Source organism: Anolis carolinensis, chromosome 1 (genome assembly GCF_035594765.1).
Source record: "Anolis carolinensis isolate JA03-04 chromosome 1, rAnoCar3.1.pri, whole genome shotgun sequence".
NCBI lineage: Eukaryota > Metazoa > Chordata > Lepidosauria > Squamata > Dactyloidae > Anolis > Anolis carolinensis.
The window spans coordinates 95,459,070-95,478,710 of record NC_085841.1 but is presented as its reverse complement, the minus strand read 5'-3'; the positions used below and the strand labels follow the sequence as shown (position 1 = coordinate 95,478,710).

The 19,641-nt window shown below is 40.2% G+C and overlaps 1 protein-coding gene and 1 long non-coding RNA gene across 2 annotated transcripts in view; one reads left to right on the top strand and one right to left on the bottom strand.

Annotated features, from left to right (window-relative positions):
• slc35f1 (solute carrier family 35 member F1) overlaps nt 1-19,641 on the top strand; it is a 291,050-nt gene that overhangs the window by 133,941 nt on the left and 137,468 nt on the right. The window contains exon 2 of the mRNA XM_003215595.4: nt 13,930-14,105. Within this exon, the coding sequence (XP_003215643.2) occupies nt 13,930-14,105 (176 nt within the window). The remainder of the gene's footprint in view (nt 1-13,929; nt 14,106-19,641) is intronic.
• Nucleotides 16,957-17,652, bottom strand: LOC134298655 (uncharacterized). The gene is made up of 2 exons (XR_010005757.1): nt 17,547-17,652; nt 16,957-17,463 (listed from the first exon to the last, which is right to left on the bottom strand). It is a non-coding gene; the product is annotated as an uncharacterized LOC134298655 (long non-coding RNA).

Genomic DNA, 19,641 nt, shown 5'->3' with positions numbered 1-19,641 from the left:
CTACATGGTTGTCCTAAATGGCACGGATAGGGTGCAACTAAATGAGAACAGATGAAATACAGGACTCGAAGACAGGGTAAAAATTATCTTGTGCTCTAGATGTTATCAGACTGTAATTGCAAGCACTCCTAGCAAGCATAGTCAAAGGTGAGGAATGTTGGCAATTTTGGACTGTGCCCATTGTTCTTTAAGATTACAGTATCAAAGGGGTAAAATGGATAATTCTGGCAAAACTTGGAATGTTACTTCTGAGGATCTAGTTTAATTTAATCAGTACTGTGATCATCATCGTCATCATAGGTGATCCCTCATGGCTGAGTATTATTGTCTTCCAGAAGTAGAATCTTGGTGATGGATTCATAAGTGACTATAGAGACCTATTCTGGATCCGCATGGTCTATCACAATGAGAATATACATTTCCAGGTGGAAGGTGTTCCTTAGAAGGATTTGCTTGACACACCTTCCTCTTGGCACATTTCTCCCTTTCACACTCTATTCATGCTTCTTCAAAATCCATAGCACTATTGGTAACAGCTGATCTCCAGTTAGAATGCTCAAGTGCCTGTTCTCGATGTTTATTCCACATTTGTTAAGGTTGTCTTTAAGCCCATATTTAAATCTCTTTTGCTGTCCACCAACATTCTATTTTCCATTCTTGAGTTGGTAGTAGAGTAACTGCTTTGGTTGACGGTGATTGGGCATTCGAACAATGTGGCCAGTCCATCAAAGTTGATGGCAGATATCATCGCTTCAATGCTGGTGGTCCTCACTTCTTCCAGAATGTTGATGTTTGTCCACCTGTCTTCCCAAGAGATTTACAAGATCTTTTTGGAGGCAATGTTTATTGAATCTTTCCAGAAGTTGAGTGACATTTGTATATGGTTCATGTTGAATAGACATTACAACAGAGTTGGAAAGACAAGAGCTTTATAAACAGTTTTCTTTGTATCCCTACAAATGTTGTGGTCCTCAAACACTCCTTGCTTCATTGGAGAAAATGCTGCATTCGCATAGCTCAGACAGTGTTGTACTTCAGCATCAATGTCGCATTTTGTGGAGAGGTGGCTGCCTAGGTAGCAGAAATGGTCAACATTTTCTAGCTTTACACCATGAAGCTTTATTTCTGGCATTGCAGAGGGATTGGTTGGTGCCTACTGGTAAAGCACTTTGGTTTCCTCGATTTTCAGTGAGAGGGCAAGCTTTTCATATGAATCCTCAAAGATGTTTGAAGTGGCTTGTAGGTCTTCCTCTGAATGAGCACAGACTACATTATCATCAGCATACTGGAATTCTATAACAGAAGTTGTTGTGACCTTACTTTTGGCTTTCAGTCTGTTAAGGTTAAAGAGCTTGCCACCTATCTGACAGGTGATTTCCACACCGGTGGGAGGCTTCCAATCAACAAAGTGTAGAATCATAGCCATGAAGAAAGTAAGGTTGAGGCAATAATGCATCCCTGTTTGACACCTGATCCCACCTTAAATGGGTCACCTTGGAAGCCTTTGCTGTCCAAGATCTTTGCCATCATGTCATCATGGAGGAGCTGCAAGATGTTCACAAGTTTACCAGGGCATCTGATTTTTAGGAGGATAGACCAGAGAGCATTAAAATTCATAGTGTCAAAGTCCTTTGCAAGATCGATTAATGTGACAAACCAAAAAGTTGTTAGCATTCCTCTCATTGCAAGGTTACTCACTGAGTTGTGGAATGGTACTTCTTATCCACCCAAGTCAAGGTGCCATTTACATTATTTTGGCCTATTAATTAATTATTATGTGGCAATTATGTAATGGTATGGTTGATTTCATAATGGCAAACAGCCATTCAGATGGTGATAGATTTATACTGGTAGATTTAACATGTTGTATCTTAGGGTCATTTCCATCATGGTCTTTGTATACTTCAGCAATCTCTACATAGGAATAAATATTTATTGCTAATGTTTATAAATCATAGAAAGAGGTGTTCACACCAGCAACACCACCCAATCCTTCTAGCTGAATCCTGACCTCTCAGTAAGGCTTTTGGGAATTATGCTTACACTTTTATAAAGCTCATTTACTGTTCTCATCAGAACCTGTGAAGAACAGAAACATTCTATTTTGAAGTAGTTTGTCATGTAGCAGATAACACCCCATGAAAATAGAAAAAAGTTATTAAATTAGCTCATTTAAAAATGTTGGTGGATGACATTTTGTGGTCATTTTACATGAGGAAAAATTACACTGGAACAGTATTTCAAGATACAAGAAAAAACAAATCAATATGTCACATTTCTCCTTTATCTGCATTAAAAACTTTTTACAAGGCCCACTATGAAATCTCTTTCTCCTTCCTTCCTTCCTCCCTCCCTCCCTCCCTCCCTCCCTCCCTCCCTCCCTCCCTCCCTCCCTCCCTCCCTCCCTCTCTTTCTTTCTTTCTTTCTTTCTTTCTTTATTTCTTTCTTTCTTGCCCCCCTAGGAGGGCTCAAAGCAGTTCACAACATAATCAATGGCAAAATTCAATGCCTCATATGTATAAAACCTCACATATCAAATCAACAACATATAACAGTAGATTAAAACCATTAAAACTATAAAACTATAACAACAATCACAGACCCAACATAAAACCTTTGGACCCTGCATCGATCCCAAGGTATTTTAGTTACTTCCATATTTCCAGATTTCTGTCATTCACTGGATGCCTGCTTGAATAACCAAGTCTTAGGTTGTTTCCTAAATGCTAAGAGGGAGCAAGCCGATCTAATCTCACTGGGGAAGGAGTTCCACAGCCGAGGCACCACCACCAAGAAGGCCCTGACTCTCATCCCCACCAATCGCACCTGCAAACGCAGCAGGACTGAGAGTAGGACCTCCTCTGCAAATCTTAGTGTTCTAGATGGCTCATAAAGGGAGATGTATTCGAACAGGTAAGCTGGCCTGGAACAATTTAAGGATTTATAGGCCAAAGCCAGCACTTTGAATTCTGCTCAGTAGCAGACTGGCAGCCAGTGGAACTGACATAACAAGGGAGTTGTTTTTCATATACATTTTATACATTTAGTCTGAAGGCAATTTTATTCAGAATACTTGTAATAACATTATGTATGAAACAAATTTGTGTACATTGAGCCACCAGAAAATGACCATGACACTATTTCAGCCACTCATGTGGACAATTTTGCAGTATTTCAGGTTTTGGGATTCCAGGTGAGAGATGCTCAATTTATACTTTAAGGCAGAGGTGGGAATTGTGGGATCTAGATCTCATCTGACTACAATTTGAAGTATTTTTCACTGGGATTTGCAGAATGTAGAAGATTGGGCTTAAACCAGTGGTTCCCAACTTTTGGGCCTCCAGGTGTTTTGGACTTCAACTCCCAGAAATCCCAGAGAGAGTTAATAACACACGGAGGTAAAGTGGCTGATTTTAGGGTTATTTTCATAAGACAAAATTTCCAAGTGAGTGTTGGGGATACTGGAGGAGGGTGACATTGTGCTGATGCCATAATTTTAATTTTATTTTCACAAATTTATAATTTCCTCTTTTTGACTGGCCCTATCATTATCTGAAATAAAATCATCACAAATTATGAGCCACTGAACCAGATCTGACAGCCTACCATTGCCTAGTAGGTGCTGCTCGGCTGAGGCAGAAGAGATCGCAATAGGGCTGCAGTTTGATTTAAAATATTTAAACCCATTAATGATGTAACTAAATAAAATATACATGAATTAGCATGTGGGAAAAACTGACTCTCTGGAGCAAGAAACAGGAAGCATTGTCTTAGAAGAGGCCATCCTCGGTGCAAGACAAAATAGGAAATATTGAGATTTTTTTTTTGATGCTTGATATCAGTATCTGTTAACACTATGCATGCATGTTTCTCTATCTTTATTTGCATGTGTTTCAGTATGTATGTACACAAATAAGCTGCTTGATTCACCAGGATCACAATTTCAATCAGTCATTTTTTTTCCTGAACCAGTTAATCTAAATAAAGTAGCCATTTGGACACCCATTGCAGGGACATTTGGACTGCTGGATTACAAATCCTCATTTGAAATCCACAAGCATGTGGACAACTTTAACAGAAAGGAAGAAACCATGAAAATGAACAAAATCTGGCTACCAGTATTACAAAACTCCAAAATCAAAACAGTAGATGGGAACCAACACAATGAAGGCTTGACTGAACAAAGGATGCCCCCAGGCAAGGGACAAAACATCTCCAATGCTAATTAGGGTGATTAACTGAAACATTAATGCTGGCTCCCAGTGACAAAGGACTCTTGCCACACCTTGGACACAGATATATATTCTTTCCTTTCCTTACTTAGTTTATCCATACCTCACAACCTCTGAGGATGCCTGCCATAGATGTGGGCGAAACGTCAGGAGAGAATGCTTCTGGAACATGGCCACACAGCCCGAAAGACATACAACAACCCTGTGATCCCGGCCATGAAAGCCTTCGACAACTCATTTGGAGTGTTTTCTGTAGCTCAAGAAGTTTTAAATCTTAAATTAGATTGCGAATACCAATTACTATAGATCCTTTGCTTGGTTGATAAATGACAAGCCAATGCTTATGTAAACACCATTGATTCAGTGTGTCTACATCACCTAGATTCTAATTGGATTGAAGACCAATGACCTAATCAGACGCTGTCTTCTCTGGGTCTTCTCCCCATTTTTCTGTGTTGCTGAATCAGAGTCCCATGCAAGGCAGCTTCTGACAGGAGTCCATGGAGCTCCATTTCAATAGCATAAAGAAACGGAGGCCAGATTGACTTTTAAGGAGTCGGGCATTAGGTGAAGATAAAGGTTTCCCCTGACATTAAGTCTAGTCATGTCCGACTCTGGGGGTTGGTGCTCATCTCCATTTCTAAGCTGAAGAGTTGGCGTTGTCGATAGACACCTCCAAGGTCATGTGGCTGGCATGACTGAATGGAGCGCCATTACCTTCCCACTGAAGTGGTACTTATTGATCTACTCACATTTGCATGTTTTCGAACTGCTAGGTTGGCAGAAGCTGGCGCTAATAGCGGGAGCTCACTCCACTCCCCAGATTCGAACCGCCAAACTTTCGGTCCACAAGTTCAGCAGTTCAGCAGTTTAACCCACTGTGCCACCGGGGGAGTTGGGCATTACCCAACACCAAATGACAAAAAGCATGGGAAAGACAGACCTCTATGGGGAAAGGATGTGGGATGGCAGAAGATGGACCTTGACAGGAGGGAACCAAGTAAGACAGTTCTCCCCACTGTCCCATGCTTTCCCACTTCATATAATGAGGTCCCAAGTACTTGTTCCAATTATTAAGAGAGACAGACAGACAGACAGACAGATCCATAGATCAATAGATAGATTGTCATTACTTGTATCTAAGGTAGATAATACCTGGATGTGTATGCAATTATCCTGCTTCTTGGCAGGGTGTTGGACTGGATGGCCCACGGGATCTTTTCCAACTCTATGATTCTATGATTCTGTGTGTATGAAGCCGAAGAGGAGCTGCATAACTAAGAATCTAGTAGTGCAAAACTACTTAACCTTTTAATTTGGGATGTGGATATTTCTCCCCTATTTTCATTTACAAGAATTTAAAGAATGAAAGACACACAGAGGAGAAAGGGTGTGGTGAAGAGATATATATACATGGGATACAGAATAGGAGAGAAAGGAGAGTTAGCGGTAGGAGCAGTAACACTGAAGAAGCAAGAGTGGGACATGCTACAAGAGCGTGAGGTGAAGAGAGGGAGTGAGTAGTAGAAGAGAAGAGGCAGTTGGCATGTAGGAAACAAAAGGGGGTGCATTGCAAGGGAAAAGGATGGAAGGAAGAGTGAGCAGTGTAAGTAGCGACATGTAGGCAATCAGGGTGAGAGATTTTGCAAGGCACAAGGTTCAAGGAGAGGGAGGGAAGAATGGTTGTGTTCTGGACAAGCAGCAGCATGTAGGAAACAATTGAGAGATGCATTGCAAGAGTTCAATCAAGGTAACTTTGAACTCTTCCTTTCCCCTTATTGTTGGGTTGTAGGGTTGTTCTTTAGCTACCACAAGGTCAGATCTTGGGAAAAGTAGCCTGTTTGAACTACAACTCAAGAATCTCCTAGACACTATTAGCTATCCTGATTGTAGTGGACTGGATTTCAGGTGGTTGAACTGAATGTCCCTTGTAGTCTCCTCCAATGCTGTAACTCTCTGGGATTCATACTGTTTGAGTACTTTCAGGCAGCTGTATTAAAATATTAACACTTTCAAACATTGGAAAGGACCTGGACATTCATGTCACTCAACCAGACATCACATGTCTTTAAGTAGGGTTTTTAATGTTTGAGAATAGAATGTGACATGGTTTAAGCATTGTACTATAACTCCGAGGACCAGGATTTGAATTTTTGCTCAACTATTGAAACCTATTGGGTAACTTTGGGTAAATTGTGCTCTCTCAGCTGCAGAGGAAGGCAAGAATAACCCCCTCTGAACAAATCTTGCCAAAAAAACTCCATGGTGGATTCTCCTTAGAGTTGACATACGTCAGGAACAATTTGAAAGCACACAACAACAAACTCAAAAGACAAAGGTTTGCTCAGCCCTATAGCCCAATGTGTTTTCTTGTTAAGTACACCCACATTTTTAAAAGTTCCAGATAAATCACTGCAATTTCATCAAAAGCAAGGAATTACCTCCCTGAAAGCATGCACAAACAGTGTCTCCTTGCTATCAGTGATTGGCACATGCATGCAAAAAACTTTATAGCTTGAAAACTAGCCATGTAGAAATGTAGAAATTGCAAATAAAATTATTGGCAAATAAAGTTTCAGAGAAGATCAAAAAATAGGGTTTGAAAACAAAGACACGTGCTGGGATAGAATGATGAAAATGGAGAAAAAAATTATAAAGATATTATATCGGCAGTTATTAATTTGGGAAACGGAAGAAGAACAGGTTAAAGAAGTAATGATAAAATGGGCAAGAGAACTGGGTCGCACCATAAATATGTCAGAGTGGGAAAGAATATGGAACAGAAACCTCAAATACACATATGCGGTGGAATTAAAAGAAAATTGGTATAAAATCTTCTATAGGTGGTACCTCACGCCGGACAAACTCGCTAAGATGAGTAAAGGGAAAGGAGACGGTAAATGTTGGAAATGCGGGGAACACATAGGTGACTTTAGGCATATGTGGTGGAGGTGTAAAAAAGTCAAAAATTTCTGGCAGACAATTCACAGGGAAATGGAGAAGATATTGAAAAAGAAATTTGAAAGAAAACCGGAGTACCTTCTTCTAGGAATAACAGACTTCCCGATGGATCAAAATACGGAGAAACTTTTCACATATATGACGACGGCAGCCAGAATTTGCCTGGCAAAGCGATGGAAAAAACAAGAAATACCATCGAGGGAAAATTGGTTACTAAGACTTTTGGACATTAAAAATATGGACACATTGACTCAATTTATAAAGCAGGATGAAGTAATAAGACACGAAACAGATTGGTCTCTACTGAGAGATTATATTAACAGCGAGAGTATGATCAATGAGTAACTATAGTGAATAAATAATCTATGAGTTTCAAGCAATCAAGGGAGCCGCAAAAGTGCATATGTTGATCAAAGATGTTGTTGTGCAAAAGGGCCGGAAGGCAAATCTAGGTGGGTTTCCTCTTTTTCTTTCTTTTTTTTTTTCTTTTCCTTTCTTCTTTCTTCCTTTTCTACGTTGCGGGATGTGGAGAGTATTTAGTGGGGGGCGCATTGTCAATGTATTTGTATGTATGTATGTATGTTTGACATTTTATGTAAAATTAAACTCATAAATAAATTTTTTTTAAAAAAATGTAGAAATTGCCTTGGGTAAGAGTCTTCCCTTGATTAAGCCTAACTTACCACATTTTACCATATTTATACCCCACCCTTCTCACCCCGAAGGGGACATCCTGTTTTCCTGGGAATAAAACAGGGAGAAATGTAAGCACCCAATCCTGAATTTCCTGGAGGGAGCAGGGAAGCACACCAGTGTAATATGTAAATACTTGCTAATTATACAGTAGAAGCAATTAGTTGCAAGTACATTTTCACAATATATAGTTGAATGAGCTGTCACTGATATGGATTGCATAGTGGCAACCTTTTAGAACTTGCACTATTGTCAAAAAAGGGACTGAATGAGATTGAGATCTTTTGCCCAAGGAATAAATGAAACAGTTCTTCCCTCTGTTAATTGGAAATTACTGCCATCTACAGTGACTCCAGAAACATTGCTAAACAAGGCCAAGCTATATTTTCCTTCCTATAATTTCATTGTGTTCAAATGGGCGGTGGGTTGCATAGCATGTGAAGATAGGACTTACTCATTGATATGTCTCAAAGCACCTTGAAATGTTTCAGAATGACTTATTTTACCTTGCTGACAATGGGTTTCTTTCTGCATTTACAATAATGGGAGTTGTGCAGAAAATTCCATTACAATAATGTGATAATGCTTCTATTTCTCATAAACTTTTTCAAAAGTGGGCGGCTGTTTTAAAACAGACAAAGGATAGATTCCACAAAATTATTTTTCTGAAAGGTTCTTGTAGGAAAATGGAGAATTCCTGGAAGCATTTAGGACCATCAGGCATGAATAATGTCCAAATAACTGATAAGGCTGAACCTGCTGATAGTTGCTGTTTTAATCCACAGAAATAGGGAGAGCGTGGTATAGCAGCACTGCAGAAGTTGGAGAACCTATATAAAATGTATATAAAATGTATCTCTCTATCTTCAGAATCAAATTTGCTTGTAAACTGAACAAAATGCTTCCAAATTGAAAAAGAGAAAATAAGAAAAGAAACAGAAGGACATTAAAAAAAAAACACACACACACACACACAACAGGAGAAATGGAGGAGAATGAAAACGGGAATGTTTTTGTTAACTTCTCCTGCTTCAGCTTTTATTCAATATTTCTGAATTATCTCAGGCTCTGTTTAGATCCACAGCTTATAATGTTATACAATTCTACTATCTTAAAATAAAATTTAAAAAGGCTGAAATCCTGACCTTCCTAGTAAAAAACACAATAATGACAGTACATTAAAAGCTACAAATCTATTAAAATACCATAAAATAGTTGGATGGAACAATATATTTATCTACAAAATTCTGGAAAATAAATAGATCTTTCTCTAGAATTGAAATAAGAATAAATTAGGTCTATGAGATAATCTACAAGAGTAAAGGCAACAGACGTTTTAATTATATTTACATGATTTTTTAAAAATCCCACTTATGCTCTATCATGGGACCCAAAGCAGTGTTAAAAGAAAATATTAAAACAAGTGGCACAAAAGTTTAAAAACATTAAATAATAAAGTAAATGAAAACATTAATTTAGAACAGTAAAAATACATTAGGAAAAATTACTTAAAAAACAAACTCAGGAGCGTACCCATTGCTCATCCTTCTCATAGGTATCTCTTTGATTTTTGGATCATTCAAAAATATGGTAATGCCACAAAGAAGACTGTCTCCAATAGTGAGTTGTCTGGCCTTAGAAAGTGGCAAAACTAGCAGAAGACGATTAATTGTTATTGTTTTTTTCTTTGAATGTTACCTCTATGGATAAAGCGATGTTATTACAATGCAGCCTGAGCCCTGCCACATGCACAATGGAGGACCTTCATATAGCAACACCAGAGGCACCAGAGACATTTAATATACAGTAATGCCAAATTTTTAACTTTGTGTGTGTTTTAAAATACATTACAACCATACCCTCATTTCGCTTCTGACATGATAAATAAATGAATGAATAACCTCCATGGATTCCCCAAACTAGCTGGATATCCTGGGATTTGTGGTCTGAAATAAAGTTCTTGTTGTATCACCATCCACATGCTGAAACAGGCAGCCTTTGAAATATGGTGGTCTTAAGATGCGAAGACCTTTCAAAGTCAAAAACAGCACTTCAAAAATATTTGTGGAGACTGAATAACTGAGAAATTGTTAAGAGAAACTGTGGTTGAACAAATGAGAATGAGGGCTCTACCTAGGATACGTGAAAGTTCACACAGAATGATTCTTCCATATAACGCTGAGAACTAGCTTATTTCCCGATCCTTCATAAAAGGACTGATTTGTGGCTCTTTTGAAATTTGCAGCTTATAGCCTCCCACATCTCCTTTTGAACTTTTTATTTCCACTAAGCATAAACTTATTCAGCCACCTTGCAATTTAAAACTCTATTAAAAGCAGGGAAATGAGATCAGTGTCCTTGTGTGTGTGCGGTTTTTCTCTTTTACCTGGTCTGTTCCATCAACATGTGTCAAGCCTGTAATAAATTTGCCATGCTGTCAAAAGCTGTCATGCTGTCTCCCTGTACTGAAAGCCAGCGAGCAAGGGAAAGATTTATCTTGGAGCCTAAGGGAAAACCAATAAAGTGGAACCATCATTTTCCTAACGTGTATCTGAAATTGAAGGGTTTTACTGCCTGGGAGATCCAAGCTTATCTTCAGTACTCAGTCAAATTAATTTTGTGTTCCCTTTACTTTTCTCTCAACATTAATTGACTACAGTAGAAATTTAATGTAGGCACCAGTGAAAGAGACTTCCAGGTTCATACTGACAACTGTTCAATTCACAGGTTTAATTTGGTTGTTTAATTTGTTGGGTTATTGCATGTCTTGAAGCACTATGCACAATTGTCCTTATCTGTTATGTGTTTACTTCTGAGATGTGCTGAGGTTCAGGCAAGGGGGACTGTGGTAGTGGGCGACATCAAGTGACATAATGTAATTACGGAACATGCCACCAGATACAAGTTTGTTGTTGTGTGTCTTCAAGGCATTCCAGACCTTTGTGAACCTACCACAGGAGTTTCGAAATAAAATTGGTTCAGAGTGGGGTTGTCTTTGCTTTCCTCTGAGGTTGAGAGTGTGACTTGGCCGAGGTCACCTAGTGGGTTTCCATGGATGAGCAGGGATTTGGCACCTGGTGTTCTAGCATCCTTGTCCTACACTCAAGCCATTATACCTTACTGGCTCCTGATATAATAATAATGCCCGGCTGCTCACTGGAGGGAAGGATATTAGAGGCAAAGCTGAAGTATTTTGGCCACATCATGAGGAGACAGGAAAGCTTGGAAAAGATCATGATGCTTTGGAAAATGGAAGGAAAAAGGAAGAGAGGCCGACCAAGGGCAAGATGGATCCTTGAAGTGACTGGCTTGACCTTGAAGGAACTGGGGGCGAAGACGGCCGACAGGGAGCTCTGGTGTGGACTGGCCCATGAGGTCACGAAGAGTCGGAGACGACTAAATGACTGAGCAGCAGCAGGCTCCTGATAGAAAAAGTACAGCTTTTGAAAACTTCCACTTCTGTGTTGTGGTTACATCTTCTAGTTTCTACCTCACAAAATTCACAAAAATGTCACTGCAACCTAAGGGGAATATACAAGACAAGGTTAACATAGTAAACTGAGGACTTGAACAGCATATCTTTTTATTTCTGCATGCAGAGATGTTTCATATTTCTCATTGCATTGCACATTGTACTTTCACTATTGTGATGAGTCATGGGCCATGTAGTCCCGTTCATGGCACTGTAGTCCCAGATGAAGAGGAGAACTTGGGTTTTTCACCGTCTCAGTCAGAATTGGAACCTTCCCAGCCAGATTTGGGAACCTTGCACCTGCAAGAGATTTGTCTTCCAGAAATCTGTCAAACAAGCCCTGAGTCTAAATCTCCTGTGTTTTCTCGCCACGAGTTTTGTAAACATCAGAGAGGAGTTCAAGCGGCCTCTCGTAGGAGTGCTAGGATAGCTGCTAAGAATTCAGCTGATTAAGCCTGCTTTCCATGGGAAACCTTAAGGAGTCATGCATCTGGACTCAGAGATTAGCTTTCGTTTCTAGTTCCCCAGAGAACTGCTCTTTGGTGGGAAAACTAGACCCTATTTAGGTGTTTTACCCACAAAGAGATCTTGCGGAGTCAATTCGTCAGCTACTGGAGTAAGTTGTGTGTGGACAGCGCGCTCCGTTTCCAAGCCTCGTTCCTGTTTCAAGCCTTGTCCCTGATTTCAAGCCTTCGCTCCTGTTTCCAGCCTTGTTTACCTTCGCGGACCTTGCCTTGTTTTCCAGGGCTCAGCCTTGCTTTGTTTTTCCGGATTTTGCCAAGTAATTCCACGGATCTTGTTCTTGCTCCTCGTTACCTTGTTGCCTTGAATCAAGCCTTGTGTTCCAAGTATCAAGTTATTTCCTAGCCTTGTTCAAGTTCATGGACTAAAGGACCTTGTCATCTCCCCTCACTTGCTTGGCAAGTGAGTGTTTCGGTTATTGGATTACAACTTTGGACCTTAATATTTCATATTGGACATTGTTTCTTGGGACTAATTTTGACCTTTCCTGAAAGGTCTACTTCTGGACTATTTCATACACTTGCTTTTATTAATTATATATATTTCCTTAATAAAGATATTAGATAGATTCTGGCCTCTGTGCATGGTTTTTGGTGCTCTGTAGCCTGGGTCGTGACAACTATAATGATTATTTATGCATATTTACATGTGCACTAAACAAAGTGGAACCTTTACTTGGATAAGGTGGTGATAGAGGCTTGGGAATCTATAAGTAAGTGTGCCAAAATGTTACACTGGATAACCCTGTTACACACTATCAGCTCCAGAAAACCATGTGATAATTTTCGGGTCACCATAATTTAGAAATTAGTTGACAGCACATAACAACCACCATTTTGAGAGCCAGCATGTTGTAATGGTTGGAGCATTGGACTACAACCCTAAAGGCCCGGTTCAATTCGCCACTTAGGCATGGTAAAAATCACTGGATCACTTTGGAAATGACTTGAATGCACAAAACAAGAACAGGTTCCAAGGTTCACACACAGTAACTTTCGGAACTGTTGCAACATAAAACCAAATTATTCAGTGAAAGAACAGCTTTCTTGCAGCCTAGGTCTATGGATTGTATGAGATTTTTTTTCTGCACAAGTTGTGCAAGCAATTTCATACATTTCCATGGGATGTTTCTTTTGCTTATGATTCATTTTGTTTTAGCATTGGGAGTGCCATACAACACTTGGGAGTTTATATCTACGAAAGACGCAAACACAGTTACTGACAAAGATGTTCTTTCAGAATTTATCTTCCCAGCTGCCAAGACAATGATCAGCAGAAAGATTTGTAGTAACAGTCCGTCTGAGGAAGATCTGTCAAAAAGCAATTTTACAATATATTAATATATCTGAGGTGAAAGTAAATAAAATTCCCAGATGAACCACTCTCCACAAAGATGGTTATTTTTATACTTTGTCTGGAATCCATTATTTACAGCTTGAAAAAGACTTACCATAGGAGAAATATAATGGTGCCTTGCATGCAAGGAGAGATGGCTAATTGGCAAAAGAGAGCAGGGGAAAAAGAATTAAAAGAAACTGTCCTTGAAACAAAATGAGAGATGAAGGAAATTTTTTTAAAAGACCAGAATACACACACGTGCACATGCTCATCAACTTTAGTAAGTCCAGGGAATTGATCTGGATTTGAAGCATTTTCTTAAAAACAGTGGAAGAGACTCTAATTGCTTGCTCCATAAATTTGTTTTTATGTGGCAACCATGTGGACTTTTCAGGCTAAATCCAATTGCTAGCATCCAGTGGGTATATCAACAGTTGTGTAAGTTCTGTTGATTCAGTGGGTTGAGTTTAGTGTAACTAGCGTGACCATGTAGGTAAATGCCATTAAAGGTTCTGGGGGAAAGATGATGTCCCTGTTCTTGAAACTATTATTTCATATTGAAGCCAATAATGATCCACAATCAACCCTTGGCTAGGAGGAGGCATGTTGTAGAAGACAGTAGAGGGAAGGAAGAATCCATTCAGCTTATTGGAGGGCACTATTGGGGATGTCTTGGCTAACTGGCAATTCTGTCTTCTTTGTTTCTTTTAGGGAACTCCTGCTGTCTATAGCTCTTGGGCAGGTCCTGTCCCTTCTTATCTGTGGTATTAGCCTGACCAGCAAGTATTTGTCAGATGATTTTCATGCCAACACTCCAGTCTTTCAGAGCTTCCTGAACTACATTCTCCTATTTTTGGTCTACACCACAACATTAGCTGTTAGACAAGGTAAGTGACATTGTCTTGAGGGTGGAATAATTATACCTTATAATAAATATTGAATATACTTGTGCACAAGTTGACCCAATTTTGGCATATAAATGATAGTAATTATTAGGATTATAATGATGGGAGTAATAGTATTAGCAATAAACAAGCAGCAATAACATTTCACTTCATGTTTTTTCATCCTAGTCCTCACCCACTAAGCTTTGGACAATAGCTTGGATTGTAGTGCTGAGCTTATCATCCTGAGTAATGGTAAATGCATTGCCAGTGCTTTAGGCTACAGCTTAAAAGTTGTATTGTGGCCATTAGTGTTTCGGACTCTTCCTAGTTTTGCAAAGGGGTTGACAGCAGCCCTGCTGCTTTATTTCTATCTCAGCATTTCATGCAGGGCAGACAGTCTCCCATGTCAAGGGCAGAAATTTATTTGCTCCCCATGGAACACTCCTGATTAAACAGATGCTGCTGTGTTCCACCACAGGGAGACCTCTAAATGAGGATTTCAGTTAAAACTCTAGAAAACTAGCAAAGGATACCATTAGAGATTGCAATGTGCAATCTTTGCCTAAGGAAAAAGTTGCTCTGGCAGCCTTTTCTCTCTCTACTGTTTTGCATACATTGGAAGAACTGCAGGAAATGGACACAGTTCAAAGCCTGTAAAGCCAGCTGTGGCTGTCTCCCTATCTGTTTAATTTGCCAATAAACCTACTGGAATATGGGGCAAGCAGACTCTAAGCAAGTTCATCCTACTTTGTACTTGCATAGTGTAAATCTACACTCACCTAATTAAGTCATGGATGCTGTACACTGCTCTTCTGCTGAATATCTCCAGTGAACATCCAGTTGTGCAAATGTGTCTCCCGTTGCCAGTGACTCAAGCAACACATACTGCAGCTCTACATGAAACATCCTATGTTATAGATACCCACAAATGTAGTGATTGCTTTAGCAATGTTCAGTCAACAAGTATAACGTAAGAACTCATATAGAATAACATACAATATGTTCAGAATTCAGAGTTCATTGTACATAAGCAGGAACCCATTTATTTAATATTTGTCCAAAGCTTTGCTTTGTTATGGCGGAGTGGTTACAAGAACTAAGTTTTGATAACGAATATAAAGAAAAATTAATTCAAGGTAGATCTTTATTTGAGGCAGGCATGTCAACCCTGCACGATTCCGACATAGGGGTTACTGTAGAGGATTATGAAAAATTGAAACGTAAAGAAATCAGGTTAGATTTACATGCCTCTTCATTGGCTGAATATGTTAAAGCTAAAAGGATCCCCAGAGGGTTACGGATTTTCAAACCTCCGGGAATGTTTAATCAAGATGAGTCTTTCAACCAGAAATGGGTGGCTATTCTCAATAAGTGCTCACAGGATTTGATGTTACTAATTATTGAACGTTCTAATGAATCATAGAATCATAGAATAGTAGAGTTGGAAGAGACCTCATGGGCCATCCAGTCCAACCCCCTGCCAAGAAGCAGGAAATCGCATTCAAAGCACCCCCGACAGATGGCCATCCAGCCTCTGCTTAAAAGCCTCCAAGGAAGGAGCCTCCACCACAGCCCGGGGGAGAGAGTTCCAGTGTCGAACAGCTCTCACAGTGAGGAAGTTCTTCCTGATGTTCAGGTGGAATCTCCTTTCCTGTAGTTTGAAGCCATTGTTCCGTGTCCTGGTCTGCAGGGCAGCAGAAAACAAGCTTGCTCCCTCCTCCCTATGACTTCCCTTCACGTATTTGTACATGGCTATCATGTCTCCTCTCAGACTTCTCTTCTGCAGGCTAAACATGCCAAGCTCTTTAAGCCGCTCCTCATAGGGCTTGTTCTCCAGACCCTTAATCATTTTAGTCGCCCTCCTCTGGACGCTTTCCAGCTTGTCAACATCTCCCTTCAACTGTGGTGCCCAGAATTGGACGCAGTATTCCAGGTGTGGTCTGACCAAGGCAGAATAGAGGGGGAGCATGACTTCCCTGGATCTAGACGCTATTCCCCTATTGATGCAGGCCAGAATCCCATTGGCTTTTTTAGCTGCTGCATCGCATTGTTGGCTCATGTTTAACTTGTTGTCCACGAGGACTCCAAGGTCTTTTTCGCACACACTGCTGTCAAGCCAGGCGTCCCCCATTCTGTATCTTTGATTTCCATTTTTTCTGCGGAAATGAAGTATCTTGCATTTGTCCCTGTTGAACTTCATTTTGTTAGTTTCGGCCCATCTCTCTAGTCTGTCAAGATCGTTTTGAATTCTGCTCCTGTCTTCTGGAGTGTTAGCTATCCCTCCCAGTTTGGTGTCTTCCGCAAACTTGATGATCGTGCCTTCTAACCCTTTGTCTAAGTCGTTAATAAAGATGTTGAACAGAACCGGGCCCAGGACGGAGCCCTGCGGCACTCCACTTGTCACTTCTTTCCATGATGAAGATGACGCATTGGTGAGCACCCTTTGGGTTCGTTCGCTTAGCCAATTGCAGATCCACCTAACTGTAGTTTTGTCTAGCCCACATTTTACTAGTTTATTTGCCAGAAGGTCGTGGGGGACTTTGTCGAAGGCCTTACTGAAATCCAGGTACGCTACATCCACAGCATTCCCTGTATCGACCCAACTCGTAACTCTATCGAAAAAAGAGATCAGATTAGTCTGGCATGACTTGTTTTTGGTAAATCCGTGTTGACTATTAGCAATGACCGCATTTGTTTCTAAGTGTTCGCAGACCACTTCCTTGATGATCTTTTCCAGAATCTTGCCTGGTATCGATGTGAGGCTGACCGGACGGTAATTGTTTGGGTCGTTCTTTTTTCCCTTCTTGAAGATAGGGACCACATTCGCTGTCAAAGACAGAACGCCACAAGATAAAAGATAACAGAGTTTATTGGAGTTACAGAACCAAAAATGCCCGTAAAAGACAAGGGCTAGGCAAACACTGGCCTTAAAAGTAAAAAAGAGACAAGAAAAACGTTCAAAAGATAAACCGAATTAAACCGGAGTTTAATTCGGACTAAATCAAAACAGCTTGCTTCAGCCTGGGATTAAACAAACAGAAGCTGGTGAACAAAAAGTTCAAAAGAATGCAACTAATTGGCAGCAGATGCTTCTCTGCTGCCAAAAACAATGTTTGAGTAACTTAGAGGTTACTCCTCCACACAGCAGGCAAATTCCCAATACAAACACAGCAGACGAGGGTTGAAGCAGTCAGCGTAGTCCCAGTCCGTTCCGAAGGTCGTAAGGCAGATGCAGACGTTTGTAGTTCACCAGTTCCAACGACAGACACAGGTAGGAGAATCCGAGGCCGTAGTCAGTTCAGTCCGTAAATCCAGAGTAGCAGATGGCGTCCGTCAAGAAGACGACGGAAGGTCAAAGCTATTAAGATTAAGCAGAGGTTGCACAACAAAACCCCACACAATTCCTCCCGCCGTCTGAGCCCAATGTCCAGGATAACTTACGTAGTCAGCAAACGAATCACACCCGTCTTCAGGAAAACTTCCCACACAGATCCCAAGCGTTCGTCCAGATTACCTTGCCCAACGCAATTTGCTATTGCTCCCAAACCCCATTGCTCCCAAACCTCTTCCTCCATTCTCTCAGTAAACCCCTCAAAAGAATCTTCGTCAGATGGTTCTGCAAAGATATCTCGCAGCCGCTTCCTTTCTCGCTCCTCGAGAGTATCTGACTCTCGAGGAGTCTTACGCCCACGTCTCCCAGTAGTAGAGCCATGAGGCTCAACCATAACATTCGCCCTCCTCCAATCTGCTGGGACTTCTCCCGTTCTCCAAGAACTCTCGAAGATAATTGCTAGTGGTTCTGAAATAACTTCCGCTAATTCCTTCAATACTCTTGGATATAGCTGATCTGGCCCTGGGGACTTGAATTCGTTTAGAGAGGCCAGGTGTTCCTGGACAGCTTGCCAACATCAGAAGAAATTGCCAACATCAAAATCCAGTCACAATCTATGTTAGACGAGCATAGTTCGAGGGAACAATCTAAAATGGAATTAGATACCATTGCCAGCAAACTTAAAGAATTCTCCCAACAACTTAGGTCCTTCAAATTAAAAAAAATTGAAAGGGATCGTAATGATTATAGTAACAATCGTGTATATAAATGGCTATATTCAAACCAGTTCCACCCCAGAAAACAAGTTAGATTCACTGAACACACATCAGAGGAGGAAAATGAATCTATGACGGATAGCTCAGGCAGCAGTGTGACTTCTAGAGGAACAGGACATATACCAGAACCAAGACGCACGGGTCGCATCAGAAACAAACCTAATAGGTTTTTTCAAGGGGCTATGGATGTGAGACGGAAGACTTGATAGCAAATCTATCAAAAAGGGTATTATCACCCCATGAAAGATCCATAGTGAATAAAGGTCTGTCCTTTGTCCCCAAACCTAAATACAACCCTTTCAAGATGCGTATTGAATTGACACAATTATTTCGGTCTATTAGATTACGACATTACTTTGGTACTAAAATAAATACGAATACTACCATGTTCAAACCACGTAGCAATTTTCCCCCAATAACTGACCATGTGGGGATTAGAGCCTTTGAGAAAGTTATTACCAATGAATTATGTTATACACCATCTCATGACAGAAGGATGGGGGGGATCAAACTTTTCCAACAGTGATTGGCAGACTCTTCAGAATTTAGCCAATGATAAAGATATTATTTGGAAGCAAGCAGACAAAGGGGGAGCGATAATACTAATGAATCGAACCGATTACATGGATGAGATTTTTAGACAGTTATCAGTTAGAGAACATTATAAGCACATCAAACAAGATCCAGCTACACATATCCAGTCTATCATTAGAACAGTCACCATGGAAGGACTAAGTCTAGGGTACATATCAGAGGATGAATACAACTTCCTGAACACTTCATATCCCAGAATTCCTGTATTGTACACATTACCTAAGATACATAAAAACATCACACCAGTTCCTGGCCGTCCTATTATATCAGGTTCAGGTTCCGTTTTGGAACCATTATCTAAATTGGTGGATTTCTATCTGCAACCCTTTGTAAAATTGACTTCCTCATATATTAGAGACACAAAACATTTTATCAACATAATTGAGTCCTTAACAATCCCTATTGATTCTGTCTTAATGGCTATAGATGTGACAGCGTTATACACTAACATCCCCTTACATGAAGCACGTACCATATGTGAATTAACTTTGAACAAAAGAACTAACTGCCCCCCTCCTACACATTTCTTGTTAGATTTAATTGATATCGTTTTAGAGAAGAATTATTTCAAATTTGATCAAAACTTTTACTTCCAAGTGCAAGGGATAGCTATGGGGACTTCCATGGCCCCATCCATTGCCAATTTATTCATGGACAATTTAGAATGCAACTTCATTCTTAACCGGACTTACAACCCTATTGCAGACACTGTAATCAAATACTGCAGATTTATCGACAACATTTTTATTATCAGTAAATCCCATCAGGCTGCGGAACAATTATTATCATGGATTAATACAATTCACCCTAATATTAAATTTACAGGAAATATTAG